The 20,977-nt window shown below is 39.5% G+C and overlaps 2 protein-coding genes across 2 annotated transcripts; both read left to right on the top strand.

The window, feature by feature from the left end:
* Positions 1-22: 22 nt before the first annotated feature.
* LOC121054439 (SAGA-associated factor 11) lies at positions 23-3,943 on the top strand. Its single transcript, XM_040524041.1, has 3 exons — positions 23-275; positions 379-684; positions 3,306-3,943. Exons 1-3 carry the CDS (start codon positions 234-236, stop codon positions 3,504-3,506), a joined length of 549 nt encoding a protein of 182 aa, XP_040379975.1. The 5' UTR covers positions 23-233; the 3' UTR covers positions 3,507-3,943.
* A 5,145-nt stretch (positions 3,944-9,088) lies between these two features.
* Positions 9,089-19,000, top strand: LOC121054433 (ethylene-responsive transcription factor ABI4-like; the record flags this gene model as incomplete). The annotated part of the gene is made up of 2 exons (XM_040523952.1): positions 9,089-9,134; positions 18,270-19,000. Coding segments are annotated over 2 exons (777 nt in total), but the record flags the coding sequence as incomplete, so codon positions are not given.
* Positions 19,001-20,977: the final 1,977 nt, after the last annotated feature.

Here is a 20,977-nt window from a genome sequence, read left to right on the forward strand (position 1 = left end):
ATCCAAGCCATCCAAGAACTGACCGATCGCGATAGGATACAAGAGAGAAAAAAAATCAGGCCTCGCCGCCGGCCTTCTCCACCGCCCTCTCCTCCGACCGCCGGCGGCGTCGACTCCACGGCGGCCACGCACCGCAGCCACCCTCGCCTGCTGCAGCGGGCCCTGCGTGCGCTTTGACACCCCCCCCCCCGGGCGGCGGCCGGGCGGGCGCGGGGAGACGGGGACCGGAGACCATGTCGTCTTCCGCGGACGCGGCCGTCAGCCCTCGCTCCCAGGTAACACCCCGACCTTTGCCGTCTTCTTCTCTCTCTCCGTCTCCGCTGCCGCTCGGCGAACCCACCCCCATTTCGATATGACCGAGGGACGCGGTGGTGGCAGCTCGCGCTGGCTTGCTTCGAGGAGCTTCTCGAGACGGCGGTGGCGGACGTGGCCTCCGAGTGCCACCGCATCGCGCGCCTGGGGCTCGACCGCGGGGTCGACGCCGAGGAGGAGGAGCTCCGCGCCTGGGCCGCCCGCGACCATCCCGTGGCCGAGGAGGGTGGGGGTGGGGGGAACAAGGGGGCCGTCGACGTCTTCGGGCAGGCGCTCCCCGCCGTCGCCGCCGACCTTGTCGACTGCATGAACTGCGGACGCCCCGTCGCCGCCGGCCGCTTCGCGCCGCACCTCGAGAAGTGCATGGGCAAGGTAAACTCCCCCCCCCCCCCCCCCCCCCCCCCGACGAACAGCCCGCCATTCTGTGGGCAGCTGCCGCGCTTGATGCCGTGTGCTAGATCTCAGTGCCGTCGTTTAGTTCGAATCTGATTGTTGTGATAAGCCACCTCTTTAGTTGGTTTCCTGATTAACTGGGATTGAATTCCCAAAATAAAGGAACTCGGGATGGCAGTGTTGTTTCCTCACTGAAGTGCATAGCAAACCACTCATTCATACAGTTTTGTGATTGAGAGGACAACTAATCAAAATGATTGCTGCATCTGTTAACTGGAATTGGTGATTACCTAGAGAAATCAAGACAAAGGTGCAGAAAAAAGATGGGATAGCCTTAACAATGCTTGCATGCACATAAAAAAAGGGATTTGCTAAACAAGCAGATTGACATGTTTAAACATGGCTTTTGAATTATTCACAAAAATAAGCTTTGTGACCTCTATAGTCTCCAGTGGAACCCTTAAATGACAATGTTGATTGAGGCCCATTTCTCAGTTAAATCATCTATTCTCTGTTGGTATGGCTGATGCAGCCAAGTATAATTAACTAGTACTTCCATATATATAACTATTTTGTGTTAGTTGGAGACTTACTGCTAAGTGGAAACGAATTTTAACACTGGATATGAGAGGAAGGGCTCTCATATCAGTATTTATTAAGAGGAGTGAGGCTTCAAAAAACCAAGCCGGCTAGCCCACCACCTTGCGGTGCTAGCCAGAAGACCCCTAGGCGTTTCTCAGTGGAAACATAATTCTAAATAGCTTTCTTCTGTATGAATTCAGTAACTTCAGTGATACTTCACTAGAATAAGACACTCATTAATGATGGTGTCTCAAACCATTTAATTTATAATTTAAAGCTATGTGTCACACTAAAATGATTTGATTGCACCGCTAAGTAGTTTTAACCTGGCATCATTACTCTTTGTGAGCATCCATACACAATTTACAGGCCTAGCCATTTGCCATATCAGAAAATTCATTAATCTCAACTCATTCACATTCCTGCAGCTGTACATCAGAATATTAGGTGTCCAAATGTAGAATGCATGACTGTGGGTTGACTTCTTGCAACTATTTACATTTGTTTTTATTAGCATATTTCTGGAAGTTTGCTGTTATGGTCCATGATTCATTGAGGATAAGTGCTGGATATGAGAGGAGTTACTCTCAACTATCGAGGATAAACACTGCTGGGGAAGATAGCTGGGTGGCATCGGCTTAGTTTGGGTGAGAAGAGACTATAGAGTCGAAGGAGAACTTGATTAATTCTGATTCATTGTTTGCTTGAATAGAGATGCAACCCCATACTTATATGGATGTGATCATGGGATGACTTGACCCTTAAGAAGCCTCTCTCTAAAATAGAGGAAATAGATAATGCAGTAAATCTAATCCTACCAAAGTAGAAACCTAACTTGCGCTCAAGGAGTTGATGTGTGTGAACAGTAATTCCAGCGTGCCTCCCTCTGGGCCAGATTGTGGTCTTGCCCTGCTGACCCAATGCCCATAACATCCCCATTGATATGCAAAAGACACACTTGCGTCACTAAAAACTGATAGGTTTTATCCAGCACCACATTTTGGGAAATTCGTAAGCTATCTTTAGTTTTTTTCACTCCAGCCAATTCTTCATGGGTACTGAGAAGCTTGTTCCATCAATTTGAAGTCTGGGTATTTGTTTCAATGTTCAAGGGTTTTATCATGTTATCCTGATATAAAATTGATTGTTTACCGATGTTTGTTTTTTATTTTTGCTGTTTGATGAGGCATTTGAGTTTTAAGTTCGGTGCACATCTTGAAGTTTTGATTAAACAGACAAGCTAACTGAACCCATGATCTTGTTAGATTAATTGCATCCACGATTTTGGAGTTTATGGAATAATTCAAATATGCAAGCAGTTGGTATGATTATGAGATATGGCTGTCTTAAATCAAATTCAGAGGAACACATATGCCTAGACAGGTCCATAGTGACACCTGTACAGAACAGGTCAAATATGATACCATTAACACTCAACAAAGTTCTCATGTATTCTAAATGTTAACCTGTTAATGTGAGGATGCAGTTCTCTTCAGCTTCTGAAGTAGCTATTGAAACACTTTGCTGTGAAGTCATATCTTATTATGGGTTTCTGTCCCAACCGATCTAAAGGTGCTAAAGGTGGTGTTTGTGTAATTCTTTACATTGATTGGATGCAAATGAAGTGGGATCTCTTCCTTTTCCATCTCTCTCTTTACCATAAATTGCCTTCATTCTGTTTCCACCCTATCTGGTATTCTATAAAATAGATTCATGAAGCCATGTGCATAGTTATCTTTTGTTACACTCATGGGTTATCATGTGTGTTCACCCCACTTATATCTACTCCCCCGTTTCATATTATATGACTTTCTAGCATTGTCTAGATTCATCCATTGATCAATATGCATAATTTATATATATGGTCTATATTTATTAGCATCTATATTGAACTAATGAATCTAGGCAAACCTTGAAAAGTTTTACCTTGTGAAACATATGGAGTACCTTTTCTACCCAATGTGTCTTCAGCGATCAAGCGATTTGCCTTTAGCTTTTTCTAACCATTGCACTTTCAGGGCCGCAAAGCTCGTACAAAAACAACAAGAAGCAGTACTGCTGGAAGAAGTAGAAGCAACAATGGCACAGCAGCTTCTTCATACTCCCCGTACGCCAATGCGGCAAGCGCTAACAGGGTGAGCCTTCCCAACGGCGTAGCTGATGGTGGTGGCAGTGCCACAGGAGAGGATCACAGCAATCATATATTGCCGGAGCCCTGATGAGCCCCTGACTGTTGTACCCTGTTTCAGCCACCTCTACAAGTGGCTGAACACCATGGCCGACCTGCAGCACCTTTGTAGCAAGAGTCCTGTGTAAATCAGGGTCAGAAAACCTGCTGTTTTTCTCTCTCTTGATCAATGGAGTTTTGGCCATTTTGTACAGCTTCTACCACTGCCGGCAGACTCCTCGTTCCGGTGACTGGCAACAATGACCATGAGCAAATTGGCAACACAGTTTTACTTAGTCCCTGTGGTCTATTGCCTGCCTTCTCTGTCACAGTTTTACTTAGTCCGTATCGTCTTTTTTTTTTCATGTATGCTTGTTTTTTAAACGGGTAAAATAACAGCATTGCACCTACGTTATTGTTGCAATTTGGCAAGATTTTGACACGATGTGGACTACGGCTAAGCAAGACCGGTGACTCTCGTATGATTAAATTTCAAGTCTTTTGATATACTTCCTCTCTGCTTATATTTGTAGTATTGGAACATATCATAATCAAATACGATGTTGCTATATCTTTGAAGTAGATCATATAAGCGATTCACTCATGAACCAACCATATCGATCCGCTAGGTATGCACGGTTATACTCTTAAAATTGATGGACAACCATAGAACTACATTAAAAATTATATGCTTTGTATTTTGATACGATAGGTCATAGGTGCACAACTATATTACATACTTTTTTTAATTAAGATGAAGCCTTTTATTTTGAAACAAATTTGACCTTGCGTCATATTCAAAAAAGGGATGAAACATGCAAAAAATTTAAGCCATGTTTAATGTTTCAATGGTTAAACAAGTCACAACAAAATAGATGGTACCACATATTTGTTAAAATAAGTCCGGTGGTCAAACATAATATGAAAAATCAATGACAGTCTTAATTTAAAAGCACAGGAAGTAGTTTCGTCTTTTTGCTATTTTAAAGTGGCCATATTTGTCATTGTCCTCTCGAGTTGTCTGCAAATCCCCAACCGAGTAATACTCCGAAATATAAAAGAATTCCAACAGAAAATGGCAGTGGCCGGACATCAGCATCACTCAAAGTGAACAGTTCTCCTATACCATGTGATGCATGTGTCATGTGTGTTCTTGTTTTGTTCTAAAAAGAAATATTATGTATATGCACCGATGCACGGTTGTTTTTTTTTTATGAGGCAGGTAGCTGATGTATGAAAAGTATCATCAATAGGTAACAGTAAACAATTCCTACCTCTCTTCCTTTTCACTCAATTGATTATATAATGAAAAAAATCTAACAAATGCTATTGATAAGCACTTAATTCTAAAAAATATAATCAACAAGTGTGAGTTTTATAAAATGTCATCGTACAAACGAATTTGTCTAAGAAATTTCTCCATTAAGTGCTATAACATGAACCATGTATTTGACGGCAGAGATGGACAGAACCCTAATATCCATTACATTTCTCAGTCAAAATCATTAATATGATGCCCATTTCGTAGAAATCACACTCGTCAATGTATTTTTTAGATTTAGACGATTGTCAATGACATTTTTTAGTTTTTCTCATACTTGTATAATTTACATGGTGATACAGTCTTTAGTACGCATTATTTTCATCATATATATAGAATATGTTTTAGAAGTATATTTATGCGAAAGTACCTTTTAATTATATGTCTATCAATATCATTCTGTCATACTAAATCCTCTATTAATAGGTTAATAATAACTGTACACGTATGAAGAATTAATGCAGGAATATAGCTGCTTCCCCAACCTGGTTATTGTACGAACAAGAGTGTGTGCGCGCCTATATATATATTAAATTGTATTTTAGACCACATTTTTTTACAAAAGTTTTAATTTGGATCCTCCTTAAACCTATCCTTTTATTTTAACCGAGTAAATTTACCATTGTCATATCTTAGACCATCCTAACCAACTTTTCTCGATATTTCTAACCTCTATTTTGGTAAACGTAGATGAGAGTGTATCAGAGTCGATGTGTTTAAGGTTGTCATGTTATTTGGGTACTGGAAAAAAACTAGTTCGAGGTAATTCAAATCACAACATTAGCAAATTATCCAATCTAAAATGAAAAATAGATATATTTAAGAGTAATCTAACGTAAAACTTAGGTAGCACAGCATGACGTAAAGTATAATAATTAATACTCCCTCCATCCCACTCCATCCTAAAATGTTTGACGTCGTTGACTTTTCTATACACATTTGACTCTTCGTCTTTTTCAAAAAATTTACATAATTATTAATTATTTTTATATCATTGTATTTATTGTTATATATACTTTTATACACATATATAGATTTACATATTTGATAAAAAAAATTAAATAAAACGAATAGTTAAACGTGTATAAAAAAATCAACGGCCTCAAACATTTAGGAACAGAGGTATAGTAATATATATGGTACCCACCCTTGCGATTGTAGCTTCACGTGAGGCATGTGGACGAGCAAGTCACGCCCATGGCTCCCTGCCGGCTGCAAAGTATTCAACGAGCATATCCCTCTATTTCATAATACAGGACCTTCTAGCCCTATTAGATGCTAATATATATATATATATATATATATATATATATATATATATATATATATATATTAATTGATAAATTTAGACGAGACTAAAAAATCAAGATAGTAGCTTTTAACGAAGAGGGATTACGATGAATGTGTTTGAAAAGTAGCAATGTTCCAATGGCATGCACGCTGTCCTTAGTTCTGTATCTCCGTCCTATCAATCACGTAATCTTAGCGTAAACTTTTTTTTATTTTTTAAAATTTTTTAATAAATACTTTTATGACTAAACCTCAGAAGAAAATATTTTCACCGGATGAACCTTTTGGCCACACCAGTGTTGGTGTTGGTGACGTGGCAAGCCTGTCTCAGCGTTGTCTTACCATGCCAGTGTAGAGGTTAACCTTTGTATTTGGGTAGCTCCTCTCCTCTTTCTCTTTTCTTCTTTCATCTGCACAACCATTTAATATGATATTTAGGCTGCGTTCGGGAGTGGCGTGGGGAGGGTAAGTTATCTGGCGTAAAAAATGTGGTAATAGATTAGTACATAATTAATTAATTATTAATTATTAAAAAATATAAAATAGATTAATATGATTTTTTAAAACAACTTTCCTATAGAAAGTTTTTGTAAAAAATACACCGTTTAGCAGTTTGGGAAGCGTGCGCACGGAAAACGAGGATGGTTAGATAACTTACCCTCACAAACGAACAGGCCTTAATCCTATATGATATCTTAGAACGTGAGTTAAGAGGTCTATAGTACGTTCTTTTAGAGTAAGTTTAATAGTATAGTCAACTGTTGGCAATAAGCATATGCCGCATCATCTAACTTTACTCTTGTGGATAGAGCATATAGAAGTTGGCTAGCTATTGACATAATAGATAAGAAATATATTTATTATTACTATATTTTCCTACCCTCTCTTCACATATATTACCTATCACAAGCATTAGTGGTGTATCTTTTATTTTTTCTAAACCTCGCTTGTAGTTGGCTACTATTTAGAATGTGTTTGGTTAACATAATGCTGGTAGCCAAGCTAACCAAATACATCCAGGCTAGACTAGGCTAGGACATGAGTATGAAACTGTGTGTTGATCGAAACTGTGTGTTTGGTTGCTTGATAGGAGTGCTCGTATTTGTTAGGATGCTGTTTGGCTGATGGATCAAAGACGTTGCATCGTGTGAAAAAAAAAGATAATAGCAGTTTTTAATTATCTTTAGAGCAATTATTGCAATAGCTAGCTAGCTTCATCAGCTCAGGCCATCTTCTACCCTCCATACTATCTAGTTTCTATAGCATTAAATACATTGCACATAAACAAAAATCTTATATGGCAAGAGAGTTAATGGGAAGAAAAAAAAAAGAAGAAACTATTTCTCATGCAAGAAAACCAAGAACAAAAATAAGGTGATAGGTGGATAAAAGAAGATAGAAGAGAGTTGGTTGGATGAGAATTTAATTTGAAGACACCATCTATTAAATACATAGACCGTCTTTAGAGGCATTTGGAATAACAAATGGCAAATAGCAAAAGTTTTGGTGTCAAAAGTTTTGGCATTACATTTTTGCAAGTTGGTGTTTAGAGGCATGCAAAAGTTGCCATTTTTTGGCAAAAGTAAGAGCTGGTTCGCGTCCCTATGTACTTTTTGGTAAAATTTGCTACTCTAGACTGCTAAATACCAAATGCAAAATTGTCATTTCTTACCTTAGTGTTTAGGTCCATTTTACCAAAAAGTACTTTAAAATATCAAAACTTTTACCATTTTAAAGAATCTAAATAGGGTCCAATATAGTGTCTATATGACATGACAAATATGAAACTATTTGATAGCGGTTTCAGAATGACATCATGCATCATCCGTCGAGAGATACCTTGGCCTCAAAGGAAGAAGGTCCTTCGTACATACACTGCCGTAAAGTGGTAGCTAGCTACTCTACGGTCTGCAAACCAGGAAACAGGCAGTGGTATACCAGTCCCACATGCTTCCGTTACATGCATCATCTTCTTCGTCGTCGTCGTCATCGCTGGTGTAATATTCCGACATGAGCCTAGCTGAGAGAGCTAGCTAAAGCTACAACACTCAGGCGTGAGCTTTTCCCAGCTCTATCGCTTCTGGTTATACTACAGGCCAAAATCTAAATTTCTAACCATGAATTTAAAGCTAATTTTTGATGTTTTTCTCACTAAAATTTATTTTTTATATTTGACTTTTAGATCACTAAAATATATGTTTATAAAAGTTTTATTCATAAATTATTTTTTGTTTCTAAATATGTCGTTTGGCTTTGTCCATAAAAATGTCAAAACAATCGGCCCTTTCGCTCGTTTTCTTGGGATACTTTCCTTCGTGGGGAATCCACCATAGTCCATAGTACTGGAATTGACAGCTATCTAGTGTATGCAACTTGTTGTGCTTGCATGCCATTTAGCCCCATGCATGAGTGAGACGAGCAACAGTAGGCAGCAACCGTTTATGCTGAGGTTGCAAGTTGGACAGCTATGTGTGGTCTGGTCTCGTTTAGTAGATTTCTACTCTCTAAGATCCTGGTTCTATGGAGCTATGGAGCTATAGTGCTTCCAAACGGTTCAGATCCATAAAAAAAATAAGGGACAATTGCATACATGATCCTACTTTAAAGCCAAATTATAGATCTAACCTTATTTTTCAACTTTATAAATTTGACCCTCTTTTTCAAAAGCAAACCAGCTGTCCAACCCTGGTTGATGCATGTCATTAGGGTTTAGGGTAAATGAAAGAAAAACATAAATTTGAATTATGAATGGACTATTCTGCCCCCAAGTCATATCTTCCACTCTCTTTCTCAACTCACTGTCTCAGATCTGAGGAGGCGGCGGCCGAGCGAGCTAAGGGAGGAGGTGGCACCGACGGGCACGTTGTGGGGGAGGTGGCGCTGTGGGGGAGCCGGCGGTGTCGTCAGATTGTGGGCGAGGAGGCCGCGACGTCCGGCTATGGGGGCATTGGGCAGTGGGGAGTGGCGGCGCTGAAGGCGGCATTGGGTAGTTGGGGAGGCGCCGGCAGCGGCCGACAGTGAGGGAGGAGGCGGCGTCGACGGCGGCATCGTGCAGTGGGAAAGGAGGCGGTGGCCGGCTGTCGGGGAGGAGTTGGCGCTGGCCACCTCTCCGGTCGCCCACCAGCGCCAGGAGTCGCCAGAGCGCCGCCGTTGCGGCCCTCTCTGCCGCCCAACTCTGACAACAGGTGCCAGCCCCGCCAGCCGCCGCCGCTCGCCGGGAAGGGGCCGGCCGCCAGGACCCCATGACCATGGATCCAGCGCCCCACGACCGGACTCGGCCTCTCCCGCCACTGGCGTGCGCCCCCTGCGTGAACGAGAGGGAGAAGAAAGAAAGAAGAAAGAGAAAGAGAGGAGAGGAAAAAAGAAAGGGAAAAAATAAATGAAAAGAAAAGAAAATAAGAGAGAAGGGAGATAGAGGCTTGGGATTTTTTTTATGCTGTCAAAATTTTGTAAAATGATCTATAATGTTTGTACCTATTACATTCAGCTATTACAAATCAATAAAATCTAAGATTACGTGCTATAAAATTTAAATTTTGAAGTATATTAATTTACATTCAAATTTATCAAAATTAGAATTATATATATCAAACTAACCTCAAGTCTATCAAATAAATAAAAAATTCCGAATTACATTAATTTAAGTTCAAATTTGAAATTATATATATCAAATAACATCAAACCTATCAAATATATTTCAATCTTTATTCCAATGTTCGTGAATAAATATTTACATTTATTTCTTAAAAGTTAATGTACAATAGGGTCAAAAGATGAAGTGCAAATCGGTCAAGTCGTCCTCCATTTAACACAATTAATGACCTTCACGGAGCAGAGCCACTCAGCTGTTTTGTTTTTGAAAAAGAGGGCCAAATCTGCAAAGCTGAAAAAGTAGAGTCAAATCCGTATTTCGTCTTTAAAGTAGGGTCAACTTTGCAATTGCCCCAAAAAATAAAGTGGATTAGACTCGAGCATTCTGAAAAATAAATTATGGAAGTAGAGTGGCCTACAAGTAGCTAAGACAAATCTATCTCCAATCAAAGATATCAGTGATATGCCATAGATATAATTATAGAGATAATTATATCACATACTATGTTTATATATTTATCATACATTATTTTTTGAGATAAATAACTTATTATTGATTAATAAATAAGTGATTTGTTTATGAGACTCTTTATGTTGTAAGTTACTATCTTTAAAGATTACTGATTATATATCATATATAGAACAAATATGATTAGATGATCATCACATGTATTAATTGATGATCATGTCTCTGCACTGACGCGCGTAAGATGAACGATATTCCTTCGGCTTTTTAGCACCTTCTTCCGTTGCATAGCCCGTCGTGTGGTAACAATCTATGAACTTTTAATTGTATGGTTTATGGTTTACGTGGTAGAAAATTTTGGTTTATGCTATTATAGCCTATACGTATTTCTATATGACCATGATATGAGTGTCGGAGTTTTATTAAATATAACTTATATATAATATCACTACTTCATCGTCAATATAGATGCATCGACTATCCTTATATTTTCTTATACCTTGACTTGCACAAAAAGTATATGGAACTTTAATTTATGCAATATAGAAGCTGCAAATGAGAACTATGCAATATAGTAGAATGCAGGGTAGACGGCGTGCGCCCAATTGCCCAATTGCCAAAACAACCAATGTTGGGTTGCCGAGACTCCCATTTATCCTTGACAGTTAATACGTATACCGATGTGTTAAAGGTTCTCCTTCGATATATATCCAGCGTTTTTTTATATAAAAAAGATCGGAGTTTAGTTAAGAATCAATACTAGGACTTTTACTGTACTGTCTTTTTTCAAGATGAACTTAATTAGATGTGTGCCTCTATGTTTGACACTAATATAATTTTCTTATTTTAAAGTACCAAATATGCACTTCAAAATATAATAAGGGCATTGCATTGTTTCACCCCATGAAGAGAAACGGGCGTATGTAATATTTTGAATTCTACTCTAGAGCTTGGAAACTGTAATAATTGATAGATAGGAAGAAAAAAAAATAATCAAGTGACACTATTATATGAACCAAAATTATTTTTCGATTAATAGCCAAAGGGAAGATTGTTTGATTTTTTTATGGAAAAAGTCAAACGACTCATTTGCAAACGAAAAGTAATTTTTTAATATAAATTTTATATACATACTATTAGCGAACTAAAAGCCAGGATAGAAAAAATAAACTTTATGAAAAATTCAAATTTAAAATTAAGAAAAAAAATTCAAAATTTGGCTTATAAATATAAGCATAAGAGAAAAATAAGGGTGCATGAGTTTCTACACAGGGGAAAAGGAAAACAAGTCGGTCGATGATTTTTTATTTTATTTTTAAAATCTTTTTAAGAATAATTTTATTACTAAACCTTCGGAAAAAATATTTACACCGCGTGAACCTATTGTCCATGCCACCAATATTGGTGTGGCAAGACTGTCACGTGCCATGTCACGCCGATCAGGCTACGTGGCTGTGTTGTCTTGCGACGTCACCAGCACTGGCGTGGCCAAAAGATTTTGGAAAAATTTTGTCCGATGGTTTAGTAATAAAATTAATAACTAAAAAGGTTTATTTAATAAAGAAATTTCTCGGTCGACCGGCCGGCATCTGGTTCATCTTCACCTAGATACAGTACTCTTGCTCGCTCTCCCGATTCTTGCGTCTCGTTGTCCATTTGTCTCTGCGAGCCTTTTGATATGTCCATGAACACCAGTCACATAACTCGAACAGTCCATTCATTCCTTGCAAACAAACCATTTGGGCCTGTTCGTTTTGGCCTGCAAGCTAGCACACAGATCCATCGGTCGTCACATCAGACGAACTCTTGCTTGAGTCTAGGTGGTGTTTAAATTGAGAAAATTTTTGGAAGAAGTGACACGTCAAATGCTTACTGAATGTCGGAAAGGGTTTTTGGACACGAATGAAAAAATGAATTTCACGGCTAGCCTAGAAACCGCGAGACGAATCTTTTGAGCCTAATTAATCCGTCATTAGCACATGTTGGTTATTGTAGCACTTATGGCTAATCATGTGCTAATTAGGCTCAAAAGATTCGTCTCAAAATTTCTTCCATAACTGTACAATTAGTTTTTCGGTTCATCTATATTTAATGCTTTATTTAGGTGTCCAAAAATTTGATGTGATGTTTTTGAAAAAAAATTGGAACTAAACAAGGCCTTAGCATGATGTTTCACGTCTAATTTTGTACCCTTTCGATTTTATTGAAATAGTCCCTGCATGTATTATTGCAAATACTCCATATATATGTTCTGGATTATGTTTAGTTCAAATTTATGCAAGTTTAATTAAAATCGATGAATATTTGTAAAATCAAAATAGTTTTATTAATTCCCTCGACAGATATATCTTAATAGTTTATTTGTTTGTTATTGTAAATAAACTCGGTCAAAGTTAGAGGGTTTTCATTTAGGGTAAATAAAAAATGACTTATTGTAGGAAACAAATGGAGTACTAGCTATGTAATATATAACTAAAAGCTATTTTACAGTGCGAGGTAAGGTACAACAAAGCATAACAGGTGATTACTTCATTCATGTTTTCTAATGAAATATAATTTTCTGATTTCAATTCACGTACCACACGGCACAAAAGATAAAGTGTAGATTGGATAAGCAATAATTAAAATTAGTGTATTAGAGAGATTGTAGCTGTTGTTTGTGCCACCTCTTAATTAATTGGTTACTTATAAGGACAAAATTAGAGTTAATATCCACCTCTATTTTAAAACATACTCTAGAGCAAGTATAATATTAGGTTATAAGTCATCTATAAGCAATGTGGAGGAGAGTAGATGGAAAATGAGGATGATTAGCTGTGATGCAAATAGGACTACATTTGTTCCAAGATGGATGCATTAAATGCATCAATGAGAGGAATAGATGGAAGAAAAATAATAGGGTTAATCTATTAGGTCAAGTACAATAGTAAGCTATAAATTAACTATAAGCAAACGTGGAGAAGATAGAAAGCGAGAGAAATAAATACAAGAAAAATAAAAATAATAGAGTCAACCTTATAACTAATCTTTTATACATATTAGCTCTAATATAGGTTTATACCTGATATTTAGATCTAACTACACGTCCTCTTGCAGCTGTAGACGCTTGCCTCATGATACCATGTAAATTAAACTTATATGATGAGGTGGAGGAAGGAATGAAATTAAGAGAGGGAGGATGAGCCACTTCTCATGCAAGAAGAGATGAAAAAGTAGATTAGGATGCATGAGGGATTACCTCAGAGACTCCGTATGTGTATCAATTCAATTTGCAGATGATACGGACGCTCTTAGCCATAGTCTCCAAGGTGGGATGCATGTCTAGCTAGCTTCTACATATGTGGAATTTCGGGTGGTCATAGCGCTATTTGTCGGCCGGGAGTATTTCGCGCGATGGGCGTGCGTCAGTGGGATGCCAAAGTGACCGGTTTTGGTCCATATTAATAATGTGCATCTATCTGCCTTTCGGAGTTTTCTAGCATCAGCTACGCACCGTACAAGTCCATCCTCCATAGGCGTGTGGAGCATATGCATGCACGGTTTGGCAGGCTAGACTCCCTCTGACTTCTCTACTCGTTTTATCATTGACATCCATTGGGACATCTTATAATATACTCCCTCCGTTAGTAGTTTCATAGTGCAAGACTTTCTAATCTTGTCCAAATTCATATGGATATGCTAATGAATTTAGACATATATATAAATTATATACATTTAATAATTGATAAATTTAGACAAGTCTAGAAAGTCTTATAATATGAAACGGAAATAATAACATTCACAAAAAGAATATTATGGTATTAATACCATAATAGTTGAAAGAATTTTGCATGACGGATCGACTTATCTACCAGTTTCCTTTTTTTCATCATATACTCCGCTTGGTTTCTACCAATTTGACGCCACTAGTTCTTGGACATACATTTGGTCATATATATTATATAATTATTTAAAACATGCAAAGATATAAGTAGTGTCTAGAGTTCATTTAATAATAAAACAATTTATAAATAAATGATGATTATATATTTTTTGAATAAGAAAGGTCAAACGTATATCTAGAAGTCAAATATGTCCAACATAGAAAATAAAGGGAGTATAACATGCTAGAAAAACCCAATAAGAGTATTCCCAATGGCTCATCCAAATTACATCATTCGTATTGCAATTTAGATGATCATCTAAAATACATTATGTCGGAGCGTGAGCTCATCGAACAGGGGACCGTGGGACCCTCTTTGTCTGTTCGGCCCAGGGGTGCGGGCTAGGGCCCGAAGGCCTGTCAAGAAGAACGGATGACAAAGAGAGATTGACGGGGGTCGGGCCCCTCGGTGGACACAAACGAGTTATACAGGTCTAGGCCGCCGTGAGGCATAATAAGCTACTCCTGTCGCCTGTGAACTGTGAGAGTAAATACAAGCTTATGTGTGAATGTTCTACTTGTCTTCTGTCATCCCTTTCCGTTGGTTAGGGCCTCATTTTATACTGTAAGGAGGCACGACAGGGGTCACGGTGTTTCCCACCTACGGCGTGCAGGGGCTCATTCTCCTCGGAACTGCTGTAGAGGTCGCATTAGTCAACATACTACTCCACGTTGCCATGCTTTCGTCGCCCAGGCCTACCAGTCAACGGGTAGAGGAGAGGACAACCTCTTGGACCTAACGGTCCGAATGAGGGCCACTCCTCCTCTCACGCAGTTGCCCCACGCATTAAATGCGACAGACCACGAGAGCAATAGGTCATCCCTATGGTGACAGCGCCGTCACCGCGCGGTCACCGAGGGCCTGAGTTTTCCCTGGTAGACGTGTGGGCATGAGGCGTGTGCCTACAGCGGCATTGAATGTGACGAGGCATGCGCCGAACGCTCTCCCATCGCCATAAATGTGGTGGCTGGGCGCTACTGACGCGTTGCGTCCGCACATGTGGTGGGGCCTGAATTCACCGTTCTAGGCTGTGGTGGTCAGGGGCAGCCTGGCCACCCAGTACTCAAGTCTCCAAGTGAGCTTTCAGATCCAATCCTTGAGAAGCGCATGGACTCCTGGAGCCTGACCCCGTTTCAGGGGTTCAATTGCATGGGCCCCTGGCACCATGCACCACTTACATGAGATACCCTAGGCCCAAATCTCCGATAGATTATCTATTGATATCAATTATCAGTTCAACATAACATACATATTACATCTTTTCTATATATTTATTAATATTTTGTAATTAACTACTTAATTCATGTTGTTATTGCTCTCTCCTCTTCCGAATAGATGTTGAGACAACATTTATATTTAGAGTGTCTCTTTTCAATATGGATGATGCTCTATTTTTAGATGATGTGATAGATAACCTGCTGGAATCCTTTTGTTCTCTCTCATCATTTATTTTCAGGATGGATGATAGGATAGACGGTATCTATTGCTCTAAGACAAACACTATACTTCACCCTCTAGTGATTTCGATCATGCATAGCTAGCATAAACTACGGGCACAACTTCTAAGCGTAAGCGGTAAGAAAAAAGAGTGAATTAATTATTAGGAGGTGTGTATTTGAAATAAATCAACATATAACGAGAATTCCAAACTAAAAGTGATATTCTGAAATTTTTTTTTGCAGTCTCCCTCAATTTATTGACAGGCCGGTGCTTGATAATGGTTATTGAGTCCACTCTGCCATTGAAGTATCTATTCATGCTACACGATCGATGAACACGCATTGCAGATTTAAAACGCAGGCACATCACAAAGGAACACGATCCATCCATCCATCCGTCCATCGGTCGAGCATGCGCGCACAATTAGAGGATTGAAGTGACCTTCCATGCCATACCTCAACTCTCTCTCTCTGCTTTGCTGAAAACAAACAGCTCCCTGCATAGCTTGCTGTACTCCACTCTCTCGCTCTCACTCTGCTGAAGCACAGACTTGTATTCTTTACCACAACGTCAGTATCATTAGTCACTGACATATCAATCTTACGGTTCTGTGTACTAGTGACGGTAAGATCAGTCTCAATGTCTAGTTTCACTGTATAGTTTCTAAGATAACTAACTTACTGAAACGATACATAAAACAATTATTTACAGTGTAACGTTTTATTGTACCATTTTTAAAGCTAAATAAAACATTTAATTACTACTAGAAATTAGGATCATATGCACTAACCTAGGTGAGCAGGGAGACATTGTTTGATAGCATGAAACACTCCGAGCCCCTCGACGCGAGTTTCACTGTATTACCGAGGACTTGATTATGGTGCCCAAACGTTTTATAGCCATGAAACGAATTTACTCTCTCCTCTCACAGTTTCATATAAATATTCTCGTTTATACTGATGTGTCATATTAATGTGTATAGCACATCCATGAAACCTCATTGAGATTGGCCTAAGAGCGCGCGAGTACGATAAGCAGGCTTAAAAATACAACATCATGTTTATGCTTACATAGAAAAGAGATGAAAGGATAAAAAAGAAAAGCGGACTATAGATTTTATAGCCAGCTACAGTATAAGCTCTAAAATACCATGTGTATATGTGAGATAAATCATACATTGATGATATAACATATATTTATGCGTAACTATTGACCTTGTACTCATGACTAACAATAGCGCATGCAGCAGCTAAACGATCGGACCGCAATGGCAAAACGCGACAACGCTGACTGATATGACTTCTTTTGTATGTAGAATGTTTTCCGTAAGAGCATTTACAATAGTAGATTATAAGCTAGCTATAAAAATATTTTAAAAGATAAAAGAGGAAAGAGAATAATAGTGGGTTACATATTTATAGCCAGCTATAGCACTGACTTCAAGACTCTATGTGCGTATGACAGGTAGGACATATATATATATATATATTGTGTAGGTAACTATTGTATGAATTGGCTATTAGATTGACTATAAAAAATTAGAGCTAGCAGTTAACTATGCTATTAAACTTGCTCTAACTATTGTACCAGTTAGAGCAGGTACAACAGTAAGCTATAAGAGCAAGTTCAATAGTATAGCCAACTAATAACTCCAATTTATCTATAACCAATCTAATAGTCAATTCATACAATAGTTAGCTATAAAATATCAATACATGGTCCTACATGTCATACACACATTTTTCTTGGAGCCCGTATGCGGCTGGCTACAAATTAGTAGCCACATCTTTTCTCTCTCCTCTCTTATCTCTTTAAAATATGCTTATAGCTAGCTTATAGTCTGCTATTGTACCTACTCTAAGCCAGCTATAAGTATATTTTAAATAGATAAGAGATAAGAGAGAAGAGAGATGAGCTATTAATTTGTAGCCAGTTGCACACGGACTCCAAAACACAGTATGTGTATGACATGTGAGACCATGTACTTATGTTTTATAGATAACTATTGTATGAATTGGCTATTAGATTGACTATAGATGAATTAGAGCTAGTAGTTGGCTATACTATTGAACTTGTTCTTAGCTCAATATTAGAGCATCCCCACCGGCTCATCCATCCTATACTCCATCCTAGAAATAGAGGATGAAGAGTAAAAGTTAAGCTCCCGCAGAACACCTATCTCATCATCTATTTTTTGGTGTCATCCATATTAGGAGAGAACTTCTATATTTAGATGTTCTCTCTCCACACCTTCAAATAGATATGGAGGATGTCATATATAGATGATCTGCTGGAGTACAAAGGGATATGAAGAATAAAAGTGTTTTAGATGATCATCCAAATAAAGATATAAATGATTAAATTTAGATTAGCTGTTGGAAGCTTTTAGCTTTTTATAATAACGTGAAAATGTTTTATAACGGGTAGTTTAGCTTTTCTAGTGACCGTGCTCTATCGCACTGGATGTGAATCCCTTCAACGCTACCCTAGGTGAACTCTTCCTGTAGCTTTATATTTGACCACCGCCCCTCTCCGCCAAGCACATCCTCCTCGACCTCCACCCCTCTCTCTCTCCCAACGCTAAACCCATTCCTCTTCCGCCTCTCTCTCTCTCTCTCTCTCTTGCCCATCCCTCTCTCCCCGGCCACCGAGCACCGGGAGGTGCTCCGCTAGCTTCTTTTATAGCTGCAGCCTCCTCCCGCTCCATGGAGCCCAGCAGCAACGACGACGCTGCGCTGGGCAGCGGCGGCAGAGGAGTAGGGGGAGAGAGGAAGCAGCAGGCAGCCGGGGGTGGAGGAGCAAGCGGCAAGGTCAAGGCCGCCGGGAAGGGCGGGCCGGAGAACGCCAAGTTCCGGTACCGCGGGGTGCGGCAGCGGAGCTGGGGCAAGTGGGTGGCGGAGATCCGGGAGCCCCGGAAGCGCTCGCGCAAGTGGCTCGGCACCTTCGCCACCGCCGAGGACGCCGCCCGGGCCTACGACCGCGCCGCGCTCCTCCTCTACGGGCCCCGCGCCCACCTCAACCTCACCGCGCCGCCGCCCCTGCCGCCTGCGCCTGCCGGGCCATCGTCCTCCTCCGACGCCGCCGCCTCCTCCTCGGCCGCGTCCTCCTCCTCCTCCACGGCCCCGCCGCTCCGTCCGCTCCTGCCGCGCCCGCCGCACCTCGCCGCTTTCCATCACCACCACTTCCACCACCTCCTGCAGCAGCAGCAAACGCCCCACCCGCCTCTGTACTACGCCAGCACGGCCTCTACGTCCACGGTCACCACCACGACAACTCCGCCGCCGCCGCCGCAGCCACAGCACGACGCAGCCGCCGCGCCGGCCGTTCTTGGTGCTGCCGCAGTGTCTTCTACAGCTGAAACAACACAACCCGTGCCGGCGCCTGACGAGGACGCATCGGCGGCGGCGGCCGCGGCGGAGGCCGGTTGGGGGTACCACGGCGGAGACGAGGAGGACTACGCGGCGGCGCTACTGTGGAGCGAACCGGACCCCTGGTTCGATCTCTTCCTCAAGTGACCATGCATGCATGGGAAGTTCTTGGCGAGCTTGACCGGCTAGCCGTTCCATCTCAGAGGTTGTCCATGGCGAATGCATCTGCCTGCAACCTAGCTAGCTTGATCACTTCACTGGCTAGCTACCTAGGGTTTCGAATTGATTCTACTAATTTGGATTTTTTGTTCTTCTTCTTCGTGTTTTCGCTTTCTTCTTCTTATTTTCTTGGTGGTTTTCGCTCGGGATAATCAGGTGGTATTGTGAAGATTTAGGGTTTAGAATTGATTTCAGAATTCAGATTCGATTTTAGTTATTGAGAATCCATTTGCATGAAAGATCAATTGGTGCATGCTTATGGCATGAATATGATATGTATTTTTTTTTTGTTTCATCCGTCTTTGTATATATATGAGTAGCTTGTTTCTGTATACTTTTTAAATCTGGACCTACAATCCGAACAATTTTGTAATACCATTTTGTTTGTTGAAGTCAATATTATATTTATGCATAGGCTAGTATTTTCCTTAACTTTGTCGAGAAGGCCAGCACTTTGTGTTCTAATTTGCACATCCAGCATTTAATTAATAATAATATATAACTAGTGCTGCACCCCACTTTAATTTTTTTGTTAATTGTATTTGTATTAGAGCAGGTACAACAGATTATAAACCAGCTATAAACATATTTTAAGGAGATAATAGAGGAGAGAGAAGAGCAGTGAGCTACAGATTAATTTGTAGCCAGCTGTAGCACAAACTCCAAGACATAATGTGTGTATGACAGGTGGGACATAAAGTATATGTTTTGTTGATAGCCATTGTATGAATTAGTTATTAGATTGATTATAAATGAATTGAAACTAGTAGTGGCTATACTATTGAACTTACTCTTATAAAGTTACTTCCTCCATCCCAAAATAAATTTATTTTTCGCTCACCACACATATATACTAATACAAAAGATAAAAACCTAGAATATCCTCTGCTTTATCAAATTCCAATATAAGTATCCCTTGTTTTTATCTATTCCATGTTTTATTCATTTGCTTTCATATAATCTAATGCAATGATTACTTAGAAATAAATTTATTTTGGGATGAACTAGAATAACCAAAGATGATCTTATTTTGGGATGGAGGTGGTATCTATTATGGATGTATTGAATTTTTGCTATTTTCAAGATCAATGGATATTTAGATTTCAGCGACATATGATCTCATTCATGAAAATTCTAATTCTCTTATCATTCATTTCTTGCATTCCCTGATCTCTCCAGTGCATTCCTGACCCAATATGATAAAAAAATTGACTTATAGCTGTTTAGAACATATGAATTTCATTGGATGTTTTTACAATTTTATACATTCCAAGTTGTTGTGTTCAATTAATATAGATGAAGGGACAATTTATATTCATAATTCATTGAATAATTCTATCAACATATGCTTTCTACTCAAGATCCCAAGCCTCATCCATTCCCAATAAGCACATTAAACAGCCAATAGACTATTAACATAATATCCCATTGCAAAGCACAGCCACCTTACTGGTTTAGAAAAAAATAAACATTGAGGAATTTACTGTAAAGTAAAATCATAGAAGTGTGTTTGGATTGTAAAGATTCCATGTGATTTAATAATTGTCATTCTTTCAGAATTTCAAAGAATAACATGGTTAATTCCTATTTGATTTCTTCTTATTAATTTTCTGCCTCTGCATAAATCATAATCAATCAAACATGATATCTGTAAATAATTAATTGCATTCCCATGAGATGATAAAAGGACGTCAGTTTTTTTAGTACCTTTTCACATGATTCAAACATCGACGGTGGATCTTGCAATTCCTCATATTTCATTTTCAAAATTCCCTAAATGGGTGTACGCGCATTTTGCCAATGTCGTATGTACGCATATGTGCATGTCGAATACATTTTTTTTTTTTGCTGTTTGCATAGAAACAGGAACAGATCCAGCATGGAGCTGTGTAGCCTCTCTACGTT

The sequence above is a fragment of the Oryza brachyantha genome, chromosome 5 (assembly GCF_000231095.2).
Source record: "Oryza brachyantha chromosome 5, ObraRS2, whole genome shotgun sequence".
NCBI lineage: Eukaryota > Viridiplantae > Streptophyta > Magnoliopsida > Poales > Poaceae > Oryza > Oryza brachyantha.